This window comes from Fukomys damarensis, unplaced genomic scaffold (genome assembly GCF_012274545.1).
Source record: "Fukomys damarensis isolate Sample0158 unplaced genomic scaffold, DMR_v1.0_HiC HiC_scaffold_39, whole genome shotgun sequence".
Lineage (NCBI taxonomy): Eukaryota > Metazoa > Chordata > Mammalia > Rodentia > Bathyergidae > Fukomys > Fukomys damarensis.
The window spans coordinates 33103037-33122034 of record NW_022900951.1 but is presented as its reverse complement, the minus strand read 5'-3'; the positions used below and the strand labels follow the sequence as shown (position 1 = coordinate 33122034).

Genomic DNA, 18998 nt, shown 5'->3' with positions numbered 1-18998 from the left:
GGAAATCAGATACTGTGGCTGCTGGTAGCTCTCCTCATGTGAGCCCAGGCAATACCATCCCTGCTTATGGTCTAAATTGTAGATAATGAGAAACAGACTGTTTTGAAACTGTTCATGCCTTTCGTATTTCTTTTGCCTATATGCAAATGAGGGCATTCTCATTCTAATAGGATCATATAATGTGGCTCTTTCAATTATTCACAGAGAACTTCAAATGATGAATATACTTTAGTAATAAAATTAATAATACATATGATTATATGGCAATTTGCTCCCATGAAATTTCGAAAACTATGGATTAACATTTACTATAATATTCCAAAATTTGCTCCACTTTGGAAACCTTCAGATTCTTCAGGCATGTGACATCAATTTTGCTAGTATTTCCTGAATGCTGAACTATTTGACTAGTCTAGAAGTGTGTCCTACCTTGGGCTGAAGCACAAACCATTCATCACATGGATTTTCAAAGTTCCATGAGTCAAAAGGAATCTCCACCTCGCCGAGGAAGCTGTTACGTCCAAACCGATCATAGTGCCAGACTGAGAGCTGAAGAGTCCTTGTTTCCAGCTGAGTATGGCTGATGGTATACTGCAAACAAAATTTACAATATCACATTCCTTAAGAAAGGCTCTAGGGCTGGGGATTTAGCTCAGTGGTTCCACCACTTGCCTCACAAGTGCAAGGACCCGAGTTCAATCCTCAGTACAAAAAAAAAAAAAGTTCTGTCCAATTCCAGAACAAATTGAAATTAGCTGCCACCATCTTTCAGATCATAGGTATCAGGAATATGAAACAAACACAAATAAAACTAGTTTGCTTCTGCTACAATTGAGGCACTGTTTCATAAACTAATTTTATGCCAGATGTAGTGATGAAAGATATATAAACAAATTATTTTGAAGAGTAATAAACTCCAGATATGGTATAAAAAGTGTCAGGTGATGAAGCTTATCCTCTTTGTAGCTTTGCCTTCTTTTTATTTGCTTGTTTTTTCATTCATATCACCTTGGTAGCTTAAAGATAACTATATCAATTCTCCAAATTATATCTTATTTATTTACATCAAACTCTCTAAGTCCTGAAAAGTATTGACAATGACAAACTTGTGGACACTAAACTTTATAAAGCCTGGACTCATTGCAGAAGTGACAAGACATACACAGACTGAGCAGAAAGAGGGCATTACTGGGTTATATTTTCCTTTTTCAGGAGGCCGTTCCCCAGGGCCACAGCCTACATGCCTTCTAACTTTCTGCTGCTTCTTTACACCCATCCTCTGGGTCATACTTCAGGCTGAATTTTGATCTTGGGTCTGCGTGTGTTCCTATCTTTTTTGTTCTATCATGATTAATCTTGGCTCCCTGCTTCCATCACCATGTTTATCTCTCCTGCTTGGGCATATCTTTGTTGTCTATTCTGATATGGTTACTGGATTCAGCCTCTACCTGTATTTATTCATTTTGTGTTTGCCCTGTCTGGATAATGGCTCATGCTTCCACAGTGCCTCCCCTGAACCACGTAAGCTCATGGCTTCTGTCATCATCAGCTTTCTTCTATGCTGGACTCTGACTTCATCACTCCAGGCACAAGTCCATCAATTTCCCGGGACTGGCAATAATTTCTACATTTCATTCTCTCTGGGTGTTTCTTACTAGGCCTGATTGGTCCAAGATGGGAGAAGGAATTATAACACGGGAGATTATTAGAAGCAAAAATTTCTTTAGCCTTGGTCATGTGTTATCTAGGCCACTTTCTCTGAGATTTCTCAAATTTGACCTTGAATCTCCACTCTTTATTACTCTCATCCCTAAATTTAGTAGAATTCTGAAATAACGGCAAGAAACAGCACATATCTGTGCTGTATAAGCAAAATAATGATTGTATACAAAGTGACTTATTAAATTTGTGTCAAAATTCTGACAAACTTTGCTTAAATGAATCTGAATAAAGCACAGTTTGCCTAAGGGTGAAACATGCTGTGTGACAAAGATTTAACAGTTTGGATACAATTTTGCTGGATCATTTCTACTTAAAGTACAATTTAAGCAGCAGCAGCAGCATAACAAAGTAAGCATTTTGCATTTTTTCTGTTCCAAAAACTATGAGGAAGGCCAGGAGTATTATCTTAACTCAAATTCCAATTTTCAAAACATATGCAAGTCTCAATACATAAATAAAAGCTTCATTATAGTTACTTCTAAATGAATGAGGTTCTGACCAATATCACATGTGTTGCTATAAGAGTATTTATTTACCTTTAGTGTTTCATTAAATTCTGGGTTGGTTCCTGTTCTGATTTTGGTCTTGCGTTTATTGTTTCGGGACTTGTCAGGAAGAAGGTATGACTTGACGTAACTATAGATAATAAAGGATGAAAGCAATTCGTTGAAAACATCTACTTTGCAAGAAATGCTTAGGGATTTCAGTGAATTAAGCTGAAAGCATCAGAGGCAGAACCAAAGAAGATGTAGTCTATATAAAATCTTTCATGAGGGAGAATCAGTAAAGAATAGTGATAAAGACTGAAGGATGTGGAATCAAACCAGCTGGTTTTGGAATTACCTCATGCCTCACTGGTTCTGATGACACCAAGAATTTAACGTTCTTGTGCCTTAGTTTCTACTATGGTAAAACTGGGATAATAACAGTATATAACTCATGGCAATGTCAGGATTAAATTAGTTGGCACATATATGAGGGTGACATATTGTAGTATTCAATAAATGTAATCAGTTATTGTCATTGGTTACACAAACTTACTAATTTGGTCAACTTTCTTTTGTCAGGCAAAGGAGTCAATGAGAATGAAACATACTAGTGAAAAAGAAGAAGAAAGTGACAACTTAAAGTCATAGCAGCAATTTGATTCAACACTTTGGCTTGAGTTATCTTAGGAGCCCCATGGAGATTAAAACACACAGGATGATACCATATTTTGAAGCACATCTGCTAGACATTTAGATGGCCCTTTTCCCTGCTAGTCAAAAGAAATACATTGGTCCTGCAGTCTTCTGAAATATAGTGGAGGATCCAGGTAGACCATTCTGTAGTCAAAATCCATTCATTTGTCTGTTAGGATTCTCAAAACCAGATTCACTGAGTTGTTTATTGAACCTAGGTCACTGATTGTGCAGAAAAGAGTTGACATGGTAGGCCTGAGACTGTCATTCTTAGAAAGGTTTACTTGCAAGTTGGGCCCTTGGGTGGTACCTGGGAACTTGGATTTTGGAAGTTTTTCTCACTGTTCTTAGAACTGATAAAAGTGCTCACTGAGACAAGACTGTTTACACAAACAATGTAGCTCAGGCTGAAAATTCAATTTCCTTCTAGGAGCCTGGAAATTTGGTATGTGACCAGCTAAATCTCTAATAAGCTTTCCTGATAGAAAATATTTTACAAGAATTACATGCATCCTGTATGACTTCATTGGAAGAGGATCCTTGCAATCTCGAGCCTTGTGTCTTTATGACTTTGCTCCATGTGTCTTTTTTTCTTTATTGATTATAAGAACATCTAGAGTCATATGGGTCCTTCCAGTGAATCATTGTACCTGGCAGTTTTCTTGGAGACTCCTGGCACAACTTTACATCTTGCTCCCCTCCAAACCATGGTTAATACATGCTCTTCCTGGCTGATCCCTAGAATCCCGAGAGCCTGATAATTGCTCTTCTACAATTGGGTCACAGCTTGGTAATTTTCTCTGGAAGATTTCCCAGAACAAAAATCAACAGGATACTCTTATAAATTCTGAGTGCCAATATGTCAGCTTCTATCTCAAAGAGCAGTTCTGTGCAAACTACAAATTAGTCATTCCTGAATCACGTTGAGTACTGGAATCTTAAAAATTGAATAACCAAGGACACAGCCATTGTTTAGATACTTCAAAGAATATTTCAACATGTAGTATAGGAGGAAAGTGACAATGCTCAGAAAATGTTCTGAATGGAGAGGAATACTAAGGCTCTTCTGGAAAAAAAAAAAACAAAGCAAATCAAAAACAAACATATGACAAAGAGTGCTTGAAATAGCCCCAGGAACATGCTATGTGCTTACGCATCTGTCCTTTGTTTCTTTTCATCACCTATGGCCAGATTTCGGCAATTCTTGACAAAAATGTTGAGCCCGCCAGTTTTGTAGCAGTAGCTGATGTGGAGCTGGATTTCACCGCTGACCTTCACACTGCCGTAGTCGCCTGTTTCACTGTAAACACTCATCATACTGTTAAGGCTGGTCTGGAATAAACAAGATGAAAGAAGGCACCAGCTGTTGTTTCAAAATGTCTTCACAGAACCCACCCCTCTTCATTGAATTACAATTCTTATTGTTTATAATGAGCAGGGAAGTCTATAATGAAGAGAGAAAGCAAGTCACTTGTTTTCCTGCCATACTAAATTTCAGCCCAAGAAACTGCCAGTTTCTTCAACAAAAACCAAATGTTTCACAAAAATCAATCAGAATGCAGTGATGTCCAATCAGATTTTAAGATTTGAGAAACAGTGTAGTGTTCAGCAGGCACATATATCTTACTAGTAAATAATAAAGTAATACAATTTAATTTTTATTTCAGCTTACCTGTATTATTTTTTTCAAATATGAAGTTGTTATGATACAAAAATTTATTAAGCTGTTTGAACCTAATGATGTAATGAATTGACTAGTCAGTTGTTATTTTGGGCCTACAAGTACCATGAAAGAATTACTAAGACTGTAGGGCAGTGATGGCAAACCTTTTAGAGCTTTCAATGATACAAAGAGTCCACTATAATGTGTGTGTCATAGGTTCATCACCACTGCTCTAGGGGCTCTGTGAAGAAAATTTTAAAGTCTTTGCCCTAGGTTATGCAAAATTTCTGGACCATGCTTTTACTATGAAGGACTTCAAGAATAAGCCTCAATTCTCTCGTGTTACCCAGGAGAAAACTGGCTCATTCACACTGTTGGCAATGCCAGAACTTAAAGTGAGGTTTTAGATTTCTATTAAGAGGCCCTCCCGAACTCATCTCACAACATCCTTGCATGATTGACTTGCGATTTCAGCACGTCTCTACAGCCACATCATCAAAGAGTGTCCATTGTAAAAGAGGGACCCTAATGGATAGAGGATTTAAGAATCCACAAATGCTGAGGCCTGGGAGAGTTTAAGGCAGTTTTAGCAATTCTATTATTAACCAAACTTTATGCTTTTAACCAAGTCAAACCTGTGACATACAGTACAGATATTTACTTCAAAGGCATTGTTAATGGCAAACCATTCTGTATCATGTGTCTTTTGACTGGTCTTCTGAGCTCAGAATCTACTATTTAATGAAATACAATGGTTGAGTTCTGATAAAACCCTTTAGTCCTTTCAAAAGAACCTCTGATCAGTTGTGTACAAGTTTAAACAAAATGCTCGAAGAATTGCACACCTAATCAAATTTACCAATCCTTGAAACCTGTGAAGTATGGTTAGAAAGAAGGAAAAAGAATTGACAACTCACAGTGTCTGAATCAGCATCAGGCACACTTAGGTAGGTCCACTTCCTGTCAGAGCCTGCTTGAGAATTCTTTAAAGAAATCATCCAGAGATCAAAAGAAAAAAGCATTAGAGCAATAGAAATCAGAAAAGCAAGGAAAAAGACTTATGGGAACTTGAGCAGACAGAAGGACACAGGGGTTTTGCTATGGTTTAGATCCTCAAAGGCCTCATGTTTCATAGGTGTAGCTTGTGGAAGGTGATTGGATAATAGGGGTGCTACAGCTGACTTACTGGGAGGAGGTGAGGTCTGGTCAAGTCCTGAAACTCTGAAAAAGACTGAGATTAAGGGGAATGGACTAATTAAATCAGTGGAGGAAATTTCAAGGAAGCCAATGGGGAGGTTTTGGCATGGATCTTCCTGGTAGCTTTTAGCCACATCTGTCATGAGAAGAAGGACCAACACGCAGAACTAAATAATTTGAAAAGTATTGCTGGTGGATATAAAGGAAGCTCTTTTAAAATTGGGGCCTGTAATGTTAGAGACTGTGAGATTATGGCCCAATGCAGCTTGGTTGCTGGAAATATTAGCACTAAAAAGAAGCCAAGTACTTTGCATCAGCACAATAGGAAGGATGCCTTAAGGGCATCCTGGAATTCAGCAAGACCTTGTCATTCACAGGCTCAAAGGTAAAAAAAGAGAGTTCCAGCACACGATGCTCATTAATTGTTTCCCCAAGATCTATTTCATAGTATTTAGCAATCCAGGCACTCAGACACCTCTGCAGCCATGATCCAAGGGGGCCTAACCTCAACTTTGGCATCACTTCATTCCTAGGTTTTTCTCTGTTTTCCTCCAAACTAGATTACACCTTCATAAAAATAGACAGTGGTGCTAGAGGTGAAAGGCAGAGTTTCTTTCCTATCAGTGCTTGCTTTGTGGAAGAACCATGAAATTTGGAATCATCATGTATGTGGTGCTGATTTTATGGGCATGTAGAATGCAAGTTATAGTGTCTTGGAAGGTTCCACACAGATTCTAGAAGGCTGGGAAGCCAGGCAGTGTGCCTCTGAAAGGGAAACATATGAAGCAGTGAGAGGGAAGCTGAAAATGCAGTGAGCAGAGCCACCTCAAGAGAGAGGCCATGAGAGTTACAACTGGCCATGTTGTAGGGCCAGGGAAAAATCTTCACACCACCTGCCACAGATGTTTGACCTGGAACTACTGGATTTAATATTTTCCTTGCTGGGTTTCAGTCTTGTTTTGGTCCCATTGATTTCTAATTCCCATGCATCCTTTTTGGAATAGGAATGTCTACCCTGTGTCATTGTACGTTAGCAGTGTTAACATTATCTTTTATTTTTATAGGGGCTCAAACTAAAAGTTTACCTTGAGTCTCAGAGGATACTTTGAACTTGGATTTTTCAGCAATACAAAAATTGTTAAGAATTTAGTGACTCTTAGCAATGGACTAAATATATTTTTGTGTAAAGAGATGTGCACGAATATTTTTAGTCCAGGGTTGGATGTTATGTTTTAGATCAAGAATGTCCTTCAAAGATCTCATGTATTCATAGGTGGGGCTTTTGAAAGGTGACTAAATCACAGAGGAAATAGAGTTTACTTGCTGTTAAGAGTTGGGGTCTTGTCAGAAGAGCTGGCTCACTGGGAAAGTGACCTAGAAACATATATCTCCCTCTTGATTTCTTCCTTCTCTCTCTCCTTTCTGGCCAGCATGAGGTGAGCAGCTTTCCTTTGCACAGGCCCTTCCACCATGCAATTTCTGTGTTTGAGCCTGCTGACTATGGAGTGAAAGTGAGCCAAAACAAACTTCTACTTCCTTAAATTGTTAGTGTTTGGTGTTTTGTCCCACTGACAAGAATGTGGCTAAGAGAGGTTCCTAAAGTCTTCCTCTCAGGGAGGACCTTGGCTTCTAAAGTAAGAAAGTACTTTATTCTGTAGGCAATGGGAAGCTATGGAGAGTTTCTAAATTGAAGAGCAACCTGACTGGGTATGCGTTTTAGAAAAAATTTGAGCAGTAGTATAGATAGGTGGGTATTGAAATAATGGTTTCAGGGAAGCTTATCAGCTGATAATTGAATTAATTTAGAGGCTTGAGCTTATTGAGGCCTAAAACAGGAAATGAAGATATTTTAAAAATTGACACATGATTGTATATATTTATAGGGCATTGTTTGGTAATTTAATACATGTTACCCAATGCATAATATGCAAATCTGGGTAACTACCATTTCCTTCTCTATAAACACATAATATTTCTTTGTGTTGGTTGCATTCAAACTCCTTTCTTCTAGTACTTCATGAGATAGAAATGAAGAGATTTAAAAACCTGGGCAAGGACCATGGAAGAAAGAAGGTAGAAATCGGAGGCCTTAGAAAAGGTCCACACCAAATTAGGTTGAAGAGTACTCTGTGGAAAAGGGTAAGAAAGAACCTACAAAGGCTGTTTTACCCCATCTCACATATTTTATCAAAAGCATTCATATCTCTTCTGGAAAGGCACAGAAAATTAATAAAAGAAAATGGAAATTTCCACATGTGTTAGAAGATTGCTTACAGTTGACAGGCCACTTGCCAGACTGCAGGTGTTTGCAGAAAACTGAGAAGACACTAAATCCTCATCACCTTCAGTCTCTTCCAAGGAATTCTAAGAAAGGAGAGAAAAATCAGTGGTTTGGTTTACTTGTATGTCTTTCCCAGAAGTCTTTTCTCTTGAAAACCCACTTTCTTTCATAAATACCTGGAAATCAGATAAAAATATCTAAAAAGCAGCCCATCCATGGGTTTTTCTCTTTTCTCCTCCAGTCAACATGAATTACATATTCAGAAGAATAGACAGTGGCTGGGAGTGGAGGGTAGAGTTTCTTTCCTATCAGTGCTTGCTTTGTGGGAGAAACGTGGAATTTGGAATCATACAGATCTGAATACAATTCCTATCTCTCCAATCTGTATGGAGATACACTTTGCACAATATACTTAAATTAATATCTTAAAACTTTGGGAGTCTATGTGTATCTGTGTCAATAACAAGAAAACAACCTAATAAAAAATAAGGAAAGAACAGAAACAACTCCACATGCACTGAGCTATCTCATCTTTGACAAAGGAGCCAACCATCCTCAGTGGAGAAAAGATAGCCTCTTTAATAAATGGTGTTGGAAAAACTGGATCTCAACCTGCCAAAGATTAAAACTAGACCCTTATCATTCACCATACACTAAACTAAAATCCAAGTGGATTAAAGATCTAAATATTAAAAAAGAGACACTAAATTTGCTGGAAGATAAATTAAGCAGAACCCTCGATGACATTGGCATAGGAAAAGATTTTATGAACAAATCCTCAGTATCAGGGGAACTAGCACAAAGAATCAACAACTGGGATCTCATCTTATTAAAAAGTTTCTGCACTGCAAAAGAAACTACCAACAGAGCTAAGAGACAAACTACAATGTATGAAAAAATTTTTACCAGCTTCTCCTCAGACAAAGGACTACTATCTAGAATATATACAGAACTCAAAAAAACCAGGCCCCCCAAATATAAAGTCCCAATTCAAAAATGGGCATCTGAAATGAACAGATATTTCTCAAATAAGTAAAAGCAGCAAATAAATATATGAAAAATGTTCAACATCACTAGTCATTTGAGAGATGCAGATGAAAACAATACTGAGATTCCACCTCATCCCACAAAGAATGGCTGCCATCAAAAAATCAACCAATTTAAGGCAGGGATGTGGAAAGAAAGGAACCCTTCTCCATTGTTGGTGGCAGTGCAGACCGGTGCAACAAGTGTGGAAATCAGTATGGAGATTCCTCAAAGGACTAGGGTTAGAGGTTCCATTTGACCCAGCTATTCCTCTGCTGGGTATCTTTCCAAAGAATTAAAAGAATCAAACCACAGTGATATATGCACACCCATGTTTATAGCAGCACAGTTTGTAATAACTAAAACTTGGAAATGGCTCAATTGCCCATCAACTGGAGACTGGATAAAGAAGTGGTTTTTCTATAAAATTGAATACTACTCAGCCATAAAGAATGAGAAATTAGAGTCATTCATAGGAAAATAGAGATGTATACTGAGGTCATATTCTTAAGTGAAATAAATAAGTCACATGTGTAAATACCAAATAGTTTCTCTGGGGTGAAAAACAAAGTGTAAATAAGATCCAAATGGTATAATTGACAATGTGAAATAGAAAGAAAAGGGCTAATAGTGTAGGAAAGTGGGAAGAGTAGGGGAAAGTAAATAAGGGAAAAGAAAAAATAAGAGAAAAGGGAAAAAGGGAAACAAAGATTTTGTAAATAGGGAAGGGAGGAAGGCATGAAGGGAGGGCAGGGATATGGGGAAAAAATGAGAACCAAGACCTGTCACGTAAAGGTACAAGATCCCAATGATGAATGTAACTGTACTGTATACCTAAAAAGTACCAATAAACTCAGAGAAAAGAAAAGAACCAGAACAGACACTTACTTCTCAAAAGAAGACATACAACTATCCAACCAGTATATTAAAAATGTTCAAGGACACTAATCTTCAGTGAAATGCAAATTAAAGCCATAATGAACTATCATTTCATTGCTTGTTGGATTGGCTATTACCAAAAGACAAATGATAACAACTTAACATTTGATGAATACAGACTTTCAGTTGGGAAAAATGAACAAACTTCTGGTGATGGATGCTGGTGATGGCTGTACAACAATGTGAATGTAATGTACTCCATAGAACTATACATTTCAAATAAGTAAAATGATAAATTTATGCTATGTATATTGTACTGGTAAAATGATTTTGTAGTGCTTAGGATAATTTCCTTGAAAATTTCATAGAGTTTGCTACAAAGTCATCTAGGCTTAAAATTTTCTGCATGAAAAAATCAGTATGCTTTCAGTTTTCTTAATCATGTCAGAAAGTTTCACGTTTTAAAAAGTTGCTTCTTCCTGGTCAATTTATAGGTGTCTCATACCTATAATCCCAGCACTCTGGGAGAATGAGGCAAGAGGATGACTAGTTTGAGTCCAGCCAAGGCAATTTAAGAGACTTAGCAAGACTCTGTCTCAAAATTAAATATGAAAAAGAGCTGGCAACATAACTCAGCAAAAAAACCTGAGTTCAATCCCCAGTACTTCTTGCCAAAGCTTCTTGATTCAGTTTTCACAAATTAAATTTTTTTTAGAAATTCATTCTTCATGTAAGTTTTCCAAATTTTGTTTTCAAAATAAGCATTGATATTACTATTTCAGATTGTTTTATCTGTGGTTACATTACTTTTTCATTTATAATGTTATTTGGTCTTGCTGTTTCTTTTTTCTTGGCAATCTTTTCAGAGATTATTCTATTTTGTTGTTTTTTTTTAAACTAAGTTTTGTTTTATGGTTCTCGGTTTTACCATTGTTTTGTAGTTAATTGATTTCTGTTCTTAAGTGTATCTTTCTTGGAGTTTAGTGTGTTAGTCTTCTAACTAAAATGATAAATTCACTAAGTAATTTTCAGCCCTTCTTTCTTTTTCATATAAATATTAAGGTTATAAAATTGTTCTCAATTAAAACTTTTGCTAAATTTTTGTGAAATATTTTGCTGATATTTTAATTTTAATTTAGTTCTGGTTATTTTATATATTAATAATGATTATTTGACTCAATAATTATTTAGTAAAATATCTTTATTTGAAAGTTTTGGGTTATTTTTAACTTATGTTTTTGCTTTTAATGCCTAAAGTAATTGTTTTGTGATCAGAGAACATAATAAGCATGATTTTGAACAGAATTTAAAGTTTGTATTGTTGTGTATATATCCTCTCCCACTTTTTCAGTCCTAGATTCATTAAGACAGCACCTTTACCAAGTTCTTATCACCTTTACTTTTTATATCCTTTGCAACAGTTCTCAGATTTCTTTTTCTTCTGAAATATTTTCTCTCAAATGATTTCAATGTGAGTCTTTGTGAGGCAAAGCTTGGCAAGCTTATACTCTCATTTAAGTGGATATATAATTCTAGGTTCAAAATAGTTTTACTTCAATACTTTCAAAATATTACTTCTTTTTTGTCTTGTACAGAATGCTACTATTGAAAATTCAGATATTAACTTGATGCTTCTTCACTTGTATGAAATAGAACTTTTCTTAAGAAGCTTTAAGAATTTTCTCTTGTACAGTATTTCTATATTTTATTTTATTTCATTTATTATTATTATTATTTTTTTGGTGGTACCAGGGATCGAACTTGGGTCCTTGCGCTTGCGAGGCAGGCCACCGAACGCTGAGCTAAATCCTCGGCCCCTAGTATTTCTATATTTTAATACAATGTGTCTAGGTGCAAGTAATTTGTTTCATAGCCCTATCACTTTAAACTAACTAAATCTTTAAATTCTGAGAAATGTATCCCTACTATTGTCAAATAGTCCTTTTTCTATATTTTTATGTTTTCCTCTTTCTGAATATGCTATTATTATTTATTGTATTTTTCAAACACACCTTGCCCTAATGCGTTTATGTGTGTATAATTCAGTAATTTTAGCAAATTATAAATGTGCAAACATCAACGCAATTCTGATTTACACTTCCATCAACCCAATAAAATTGACAACATTCCTTTTTTTGGTCAATCTCTGCTTTCCTTCCTAGCCCTTGGCAGCTATTAATCTGCTTTAATTCCTTTATAGATTTTTCTTTTTTTTTTTTTTTGAGCTAAGGTCTCTTATGTAGTTCAGGTTGGCCTTGAAATCACTATGTAACCCCTGACCTCAAACTCACAGAAACTCTTCTGCCTCAGCCTCCCATGTGCTGCAATTACAGGTGTGTGCCACCATACCTGACTGTCCTTTCTTTTTTATGTTTATAGGTTTGACTTAGTTTTATTGGCTTCCATGCTGGTGAACAGAAATAATTATGAATTTAATATTATATTAAAAATCATTATCATTTTGTTTTTTAATTAAATGAAAAAATTTTTGAAACAGGGTCTTGCTATATAGTTCAAGATGGTCTATAACTCACTGTGTATCCCATGCTGGCTTTGATCTCAAGGCAATCATTCTGCCTAAGCTTCTAGAGGGCTAGGATTATCAGCATGTCCCACCATGCCCAGTATCATTACCATTTTAATAAAAAAGTGTTGGAGATTTGTAGACTACATATACTCTCTTATAAAACCCTAAATAAATGAGTAAAATAAAGGAGAGATGGCAGGAAACAAGAGGGCAGACTTTTGGGGGATGGGGTAGGGAGTGGAGAAGGGAGGTAAGAGAGAGAAAAGTGTAAGAAAATAAGATACATTATATGCATGTACTAATACACCATAACAAATGTAAGTATTATGTGTTGTAAATATACAGTGGCAAAGTAACTTTTCTTTTTTAACCTAAGAGTTTTAATTTATTTTTATTTTGTTTGTGATACATAATAATTATATTTATCTTGAGAGACTTTTTTCTAGACATTTCATTTAAATATAGTTATAGGGTATGTAATTTTGTCTGGCTACTTTTATTAGCATAATATTTTAAAGGTTCATCCATGCTGTAGTATGCATCAATACTTAATTGCTTCTTATTGCTGAATAATACTCCTTTCTAGAATATGTAATGAATATTTTATTTATTCGTCAGTCAACAGAAATTATTATTTCCACTTTTAGCCATTCTGAGAAGTGCTACTATGAATATCTGTGTGGAAGTCTTTGTGTGGACATGTGTTTTTATTTCTCTTGGGAAGGTACCTGAGATTCAAATAGCTGAGATATACAGTAAGTTCATCTTTAGTTTTTAAAGAAATTTCCAAATATTTTCCAGGATGGTTGTACCATGTACTATTCTTAATGACAGTGTAAGAGGGTTCCAGTTTCTCTCTATTCTTGTCAACACTTGTCTTTTTTATTACAAACATTCCAGTGAGTATCAAGTGGTAACTTGTAGATTTAATCTTCATTTCTCTAATCACTAATGTTGCTCTGCATCTTTCCATGTGCTTCCTAGGCATTTCTGAATCTCTTTGATTAAATGTCAATTCTAATCTTTTATCCACTAATGTGATTATTTGTCTTTTAAAATATTAAATGTATGGGTTCTTTAAACATTCAAGATACAAGTTTCTTAACAAAAATATAATTTAAAAATATTTCTACCTACCTCACAAGTGCAAGGTCCTGAGTTAGATCCCCAGTACCAAAAAAATTAAAAATATTTTTCAACAGAGGATCATGACCACTGTTTGCCACCTACCAGTAGCCCTGCCCCTTTGACCCCATGCCGAAGAGGAGCCCAGCTACAAAGGTGCCAATACACTAGTGTTTGTGCCCCACCACCACCATTAACAACAGTAAGAAGGCCTCTCTGAGGCTCCTAGATGAAAGGTGAAGCCCACTGGAAAAGTGAAGAAAATCTGCAATAAAGGCACACCACACCACCATAGCTGGTAAGTCTGTGGGACCAGCTCCTCACATTAAAACCTAGTCTAACTTCAGGGGAAAGACAGCTGGAACCTGCAGTAGAAACTTGCAGAGCTCAACCCAGGAGGAGGACAGAGATCTCATCTTGGGCTTTGCAGCTAAAAATCAGCCTGAACCTCAAGGAGACAGTTGCTGGCTTGCTGAGACTAATTAACTTAGACCTGCACACTCCTGCCCACACTGTCTATTGTATCAGCAGAAGCATACCCTGAAGAAGGCCCTCTATTTCTATTTGTATTTTTCATTTTCAAAGTAATATGTTTCACTTATCTTTAATCATATAAAATATTTTTATCTCTTTTCTCAAATTTTTTCCTTTTTAATCTTGTTTTTCTTATCTTCTTTCTTGTCTCTCTCTCTCTCTCTCTCTCTCACTCTCTCCCACCTTGATCTCCATTACTCTCCCTTTTTGTTTGTTCCTATACTAATTCAAATTTATTTTCTTTCTTTTCCCTTTCTTCTCTTTTTACTTCTCTCAATTATCATTAGTATTAAAAGAAAGTGATTACAGTCTCTAGTCTCCCTATTGCTGTTAGTTTGCCCTGTTCTTGGGAATATTTTGTTTTGTTTTCTCCACTTCAACAGCTCCCTAGAGTTTATGTGATGTTCCTGTGTCCTCTGAACTCACTTCTAACCTTTCTCTGTCTTATCTATCTAACCCTTCCATGCAAACTCCTTCTAAATCACCAACCTGTAGAGTAAAGTTGCTATACTGAAGAGATTGTTCACTATAAACATTTTTTGGGCTGGTCCTTGATTTTGACTGCATTTACATGCTTTAAGGTGATAGATTAATAGCTACCACAACTATCATTTTCTAAGCTGTGCTTGATACTATTGGGTTGCTGATTGTATCACTTGGGCTAAGGTGTTGTAATTGATCTAATCAGTTGTCCTCTCTCGTATAATAAAAATGAGTTTGCCTCAGAGATATTAGAGACTCAAAACCTAAAGGCCAGTTATATCTGGAAGATTGAAGCATTAACCCAGGAAGTAAACCAAGGACAGTACCAATGACAAAAATAGAAATGAGAAGGCATTTAAATAAGACACAAACACAGACTTCCACCAACCAAAGGCAAACTCTGGGGAAAATAAGGTGGAAAAGTCTGACAGTTAACCATCTGGTCACCCTGAACAAACAGCACAGGAAGTAAAAAAAACCAGATAAATGAGGCTTTAGAAAATTTCAAAACAGAAATAATTTCCCAGATAACCACAGAGATAGTGAGAAGAATGAAAGACATGATTAGACACTCTAGAACACAAATAGATTTAGAAAAATAGATGAGCTCAGGACCATGATGGAAACCATGAATGCCCAACACAGTAAAGAAATGGAATCCATAAAACAGATTAAAAGAGATGTCCAGGAGATTAAAAATACTATAGAAAGCATTAACAGCAGGATCAATGAATGTGAAAATAGAATTTCAGATGTAGAAGATAGGATTGTAAGCAGTGACCATGAAAAGAGTGATCTCTTAAAAATAGAAAGGGACCGCTGGGGATTTAGCTCAGCGGTTCGGTGGCCTGCCTCGCAAGCGCAAGGACCCGAGTTCAATCCCTGGTACCAAAAAGAAAAAAAGAAATAGAAAGGGACCATGAGAAATCAATCCAACAACTCTTAGATGATGCAAAGAAGAATAATATATGACTGATAAGAATCCATGAAGTAGCCAGAGAAAGTAAAAATGACATAAAAAATTGTTCACAGAATTGATGACAGAAAACATATATATAAGTGAGGCATATAGGACTCCAACTAGCCACGATAAAAAAAAATCTACACCTAGACATATAATAATCAATATCCTGGAAACCCAACACAAGAACAAAATAGTGCAAGGAGTTAGAAAAATGAAACAAATCACATGCAAAGGAAAGCCCATCAGAATCACAGCAGACTTTTCAATAAAAACCCTCAAGTCAAGGAGAGCCTGGGCTGAGGTACTTCAAGTCCTAAAAGAAAACAACCTCCAACCTAGACTGATGTATCCTGCAAAACTCTCTTTCAAAATTCTTGGGGAGCCAGGTGGCACACGCCTGTAATCCCAGCACTCAGGAGGCTGAGGCAAGAGGATTGCTGTGAGTTCAAGACCAGTCTGGCTACATACTGAGTTTCAGGTCAGTCTCAACTACCTAGTGAGACCCTGTCTCAAAAAACAAAACAAACCATCAAACAAAAATCCCAAAATTCATTAGGAAATAAGATACTTCCATGACAAAGAACACCTGAGATACTTCATGAATACCAAACCAGAACTACAAAAAATTCTAAGCAATATCCTAGAAAAAGAAAATGAAGACCACAACTGAATAAAGGCCAACAGAGCAAATATACTGGGCAAAGCAAGAAATTAAAGGGAGACAGGGAAAAATAAAATAATAAAAGAACCAACAACAGGAAATCAATATGAAAATGAAAAGTCAACACATAATAGTTATAACCATCAATGTTAATGGCCTCAATTCATCAATCAAAAGAAACAGCCTGGCAGAATGTATTGAGAAGCAAAATCCAACAATATGTTATATACAAGAAACCCACTTAATCCATAAAGAAATTCATAGACTGAGAGCAAAAGGATGGAAAACTGTTCTCAATGTGACAGGAGCCTGGAAAAAAAGCAGGGGTAGCTATCTTATTTGCAGACAGAATAGATTTCAAACCAAAACTAATTAAGAGAGACAAAGAAGGCCACTACATCCTTCTAAAGGAAACAATACAAGAGGAAGAAATGACAATCATAAATATATATGCACTGAATACTAATGCCCCCAACTATATAAGACAAATATTAATGGATATGAAAAACAAAATAAGCACTAATACAATTGTTGTGGGGGACCTCAATACACCACTGACACAAATAGGCAGATCATCTAGACAAAAAAATCAACAACAAAATAACAGAACTGAACCAAGTTTTAGAACAAACAGACTTAGTAGATATCTACATAGAGTTCCACCTCATAAAATCAGAATATGCATTCTATTAAGCTACAAATGGGTCATTCTACAAAATAGACCACAAGCTATCTCATAGAACATACTTATGTAAATGCAAAGGAATTGAAGTTATCTCTTGTATATTATCAGACCATAGTGTAATTAAACTGGAGATCAATAGCATAAGAAACCACAAGAACTTCACAAACACATGGAAATTAAATAACACCCTGATGAACAACCATTGGGTCACAGAGGAAAATAAAGAAGAAATTAGACATTTTCTACAATTAAATGATAATGCCAATAAAACATACAGGAATCTATGGGACACAATGAAAACAGTCTATGAGGGAAATTCATAGCAGTAAATGCCCATACTAGGAAAACAGAGTGAGCTCAAATAAACAACTTAATGATTAACCTTAAGCACCTAGAAAAAGAAGCCCAAGACAAATGAGGAAATTATAAAATCAGAGCAGAAATTAATGCAATGGAGACTAAGAGAATGATACAAAAAAAAACCCAATGAAATGAAGAGTTGGTTTTCTGAAAGAATAAATAGAATCAATAAACCCTTAGTAAACCTTATCAAAAGAGATAAGAAAAGGCTCAAATTCATCCAATTAGGAATGAAAAAGGTGAAGTCAAAACAGACCCCCCAGAAATCCAGAGTATCATCAATACCTACTTTGAAAATTTATACTCTAATAAATTGGAACATACAGAACAAATGGACAGATTCCTAGATACATATGAACTTCCAAAGTTGAATGAAGACATAAAAAGTCTAAACACACCAATTACATTCAGTGAAATTGAAAATGTAATTAAAACATTACCAACAAAGAAAAGCCCAGGCCCCGATGGCTTCACTGTTGAGTTCTATAAAACATTTAGAGAAGAACTATCACCACTATATTTTAAACTCTTCAGTGAAATTGAAAGGGAAGCAATACTTCCAAACTTATTCCTGGAAGCAAGTATTACTTTGATTCCAAAACCAGACAAAGACCCAACCAAAAAAGAGAACTACAGGCCAATCTTCCTAATAAACATAGATGCAAAAATCCTCAATAAGACACTGGCAAACAGAATACAGATGTTCATCAAGAAGATCTTACACCCTGACCAAGTCGGATTTATTCCAGGGATGCAGGATGGCTCAATGTACATAAATCAAGAAATGTAATACACTATATTAACAGAATTAAGGACAAAAACCATATGATCATCTCAATAGATGCAGAAAAAGTATTCAAAAAAATTCAACACACATTCATGATAAAAACCCTACAGAAAATTGGAATAGATGGTCTTTATCTCAACTTGATAAAGGCTATCTATGAAAAACCAACAGCCAATATCATTCTAAATGGTCAAAAACTAAAAACCTTCATGCTAAAATCAGGAACAAGACAAGAATGTCCACCGTCACCACTCCTGTTCACTATAGTTCTAGAAACATTAGCCAGAGCAATTAACAAGAGGAAGAAATTAAAGCAATAACGATAGGAAAGGAAGAAGTTAAACAGTCACTATTTGCTGATGATATGATACTCTACATAGAAGATCCAAGAAAACTCTGCCAAAAGACTGCAAGACTTAATTGACAGATTCATTAGAGTACTGGGATACAAAGTCAACACAAAATCAGTAGCCTTTTTGTACACAAATAACAGACTCACCAAGAGAGAAATGAGGGAAACAATTCCTTTCACAATAACATCAAAAAAAAAAAGAAAAGAAAAGAAAAGAAAAGAAAGAAATATCTAGGAAGCAATCTAACAAAGGAGACAAACGACATCTACACTGAAAATTATGGCACTCTGCAAAAACAGATCGAAGAGGCTGTAAAGATGGAAAGACATTCCTTGCGCTTGGGTAGGAAGAATCAACATAGGGAAAATGCCCATACTTCCAAAACTTCTACACAGATTCAATCCAATCCTGATTGAAATCCCAACAGTATATTTCACAGAACTTGAGAAAACAACCCAAAAATTCATTTGGAACCAGAAGAGACCTAGAATAGCAAAATCCATTCTAGGCAACAGAGACACGGCAGCGGGTATCGTAATTCCCAACTTGAAACTATACTACAAAGCCACC

At 35.9% G+C, this 18998-nt stretch overlaps 1 protein-coding gene across 3 annotated transcripts in view; it reads right to left on the bottom strand.

Annotated features, from left to right (window-relative positions):
• The window catches only part of Sytl5 (synaptotagmin like 5), a 232509-nt gene that overhangs the window by 15907 nt on the left and 197604 nt on the right, over window positions 1-18998 (bottom strand). For all 3 annotated transcript variants that reach the window (XM_033760417.1, XM_033760419.1, XM_033760418.1), the window contains 5 exons: window positions 8038-8127; window positions 5484-5549; window positions 4057-4235; window positions 2259-2358; window positions 430-591 (listed from right to left, as the gene is read on the bottom strand). In XM_033760417.1, coding sequence (XP_033616308.1) covers window positions 430-591; window positions 2259-2358; window positions 4057-4235; window positions 5484-5549; window positions 8038-8127 — 597 coding nt within the window. The remainder of the gene's footprint in view (window positions 1-429; window positions 592-2258; window positions 2359-4056; window positions 4236-5483; window positions 5550-8037; window positions 8128-18998) is intronic.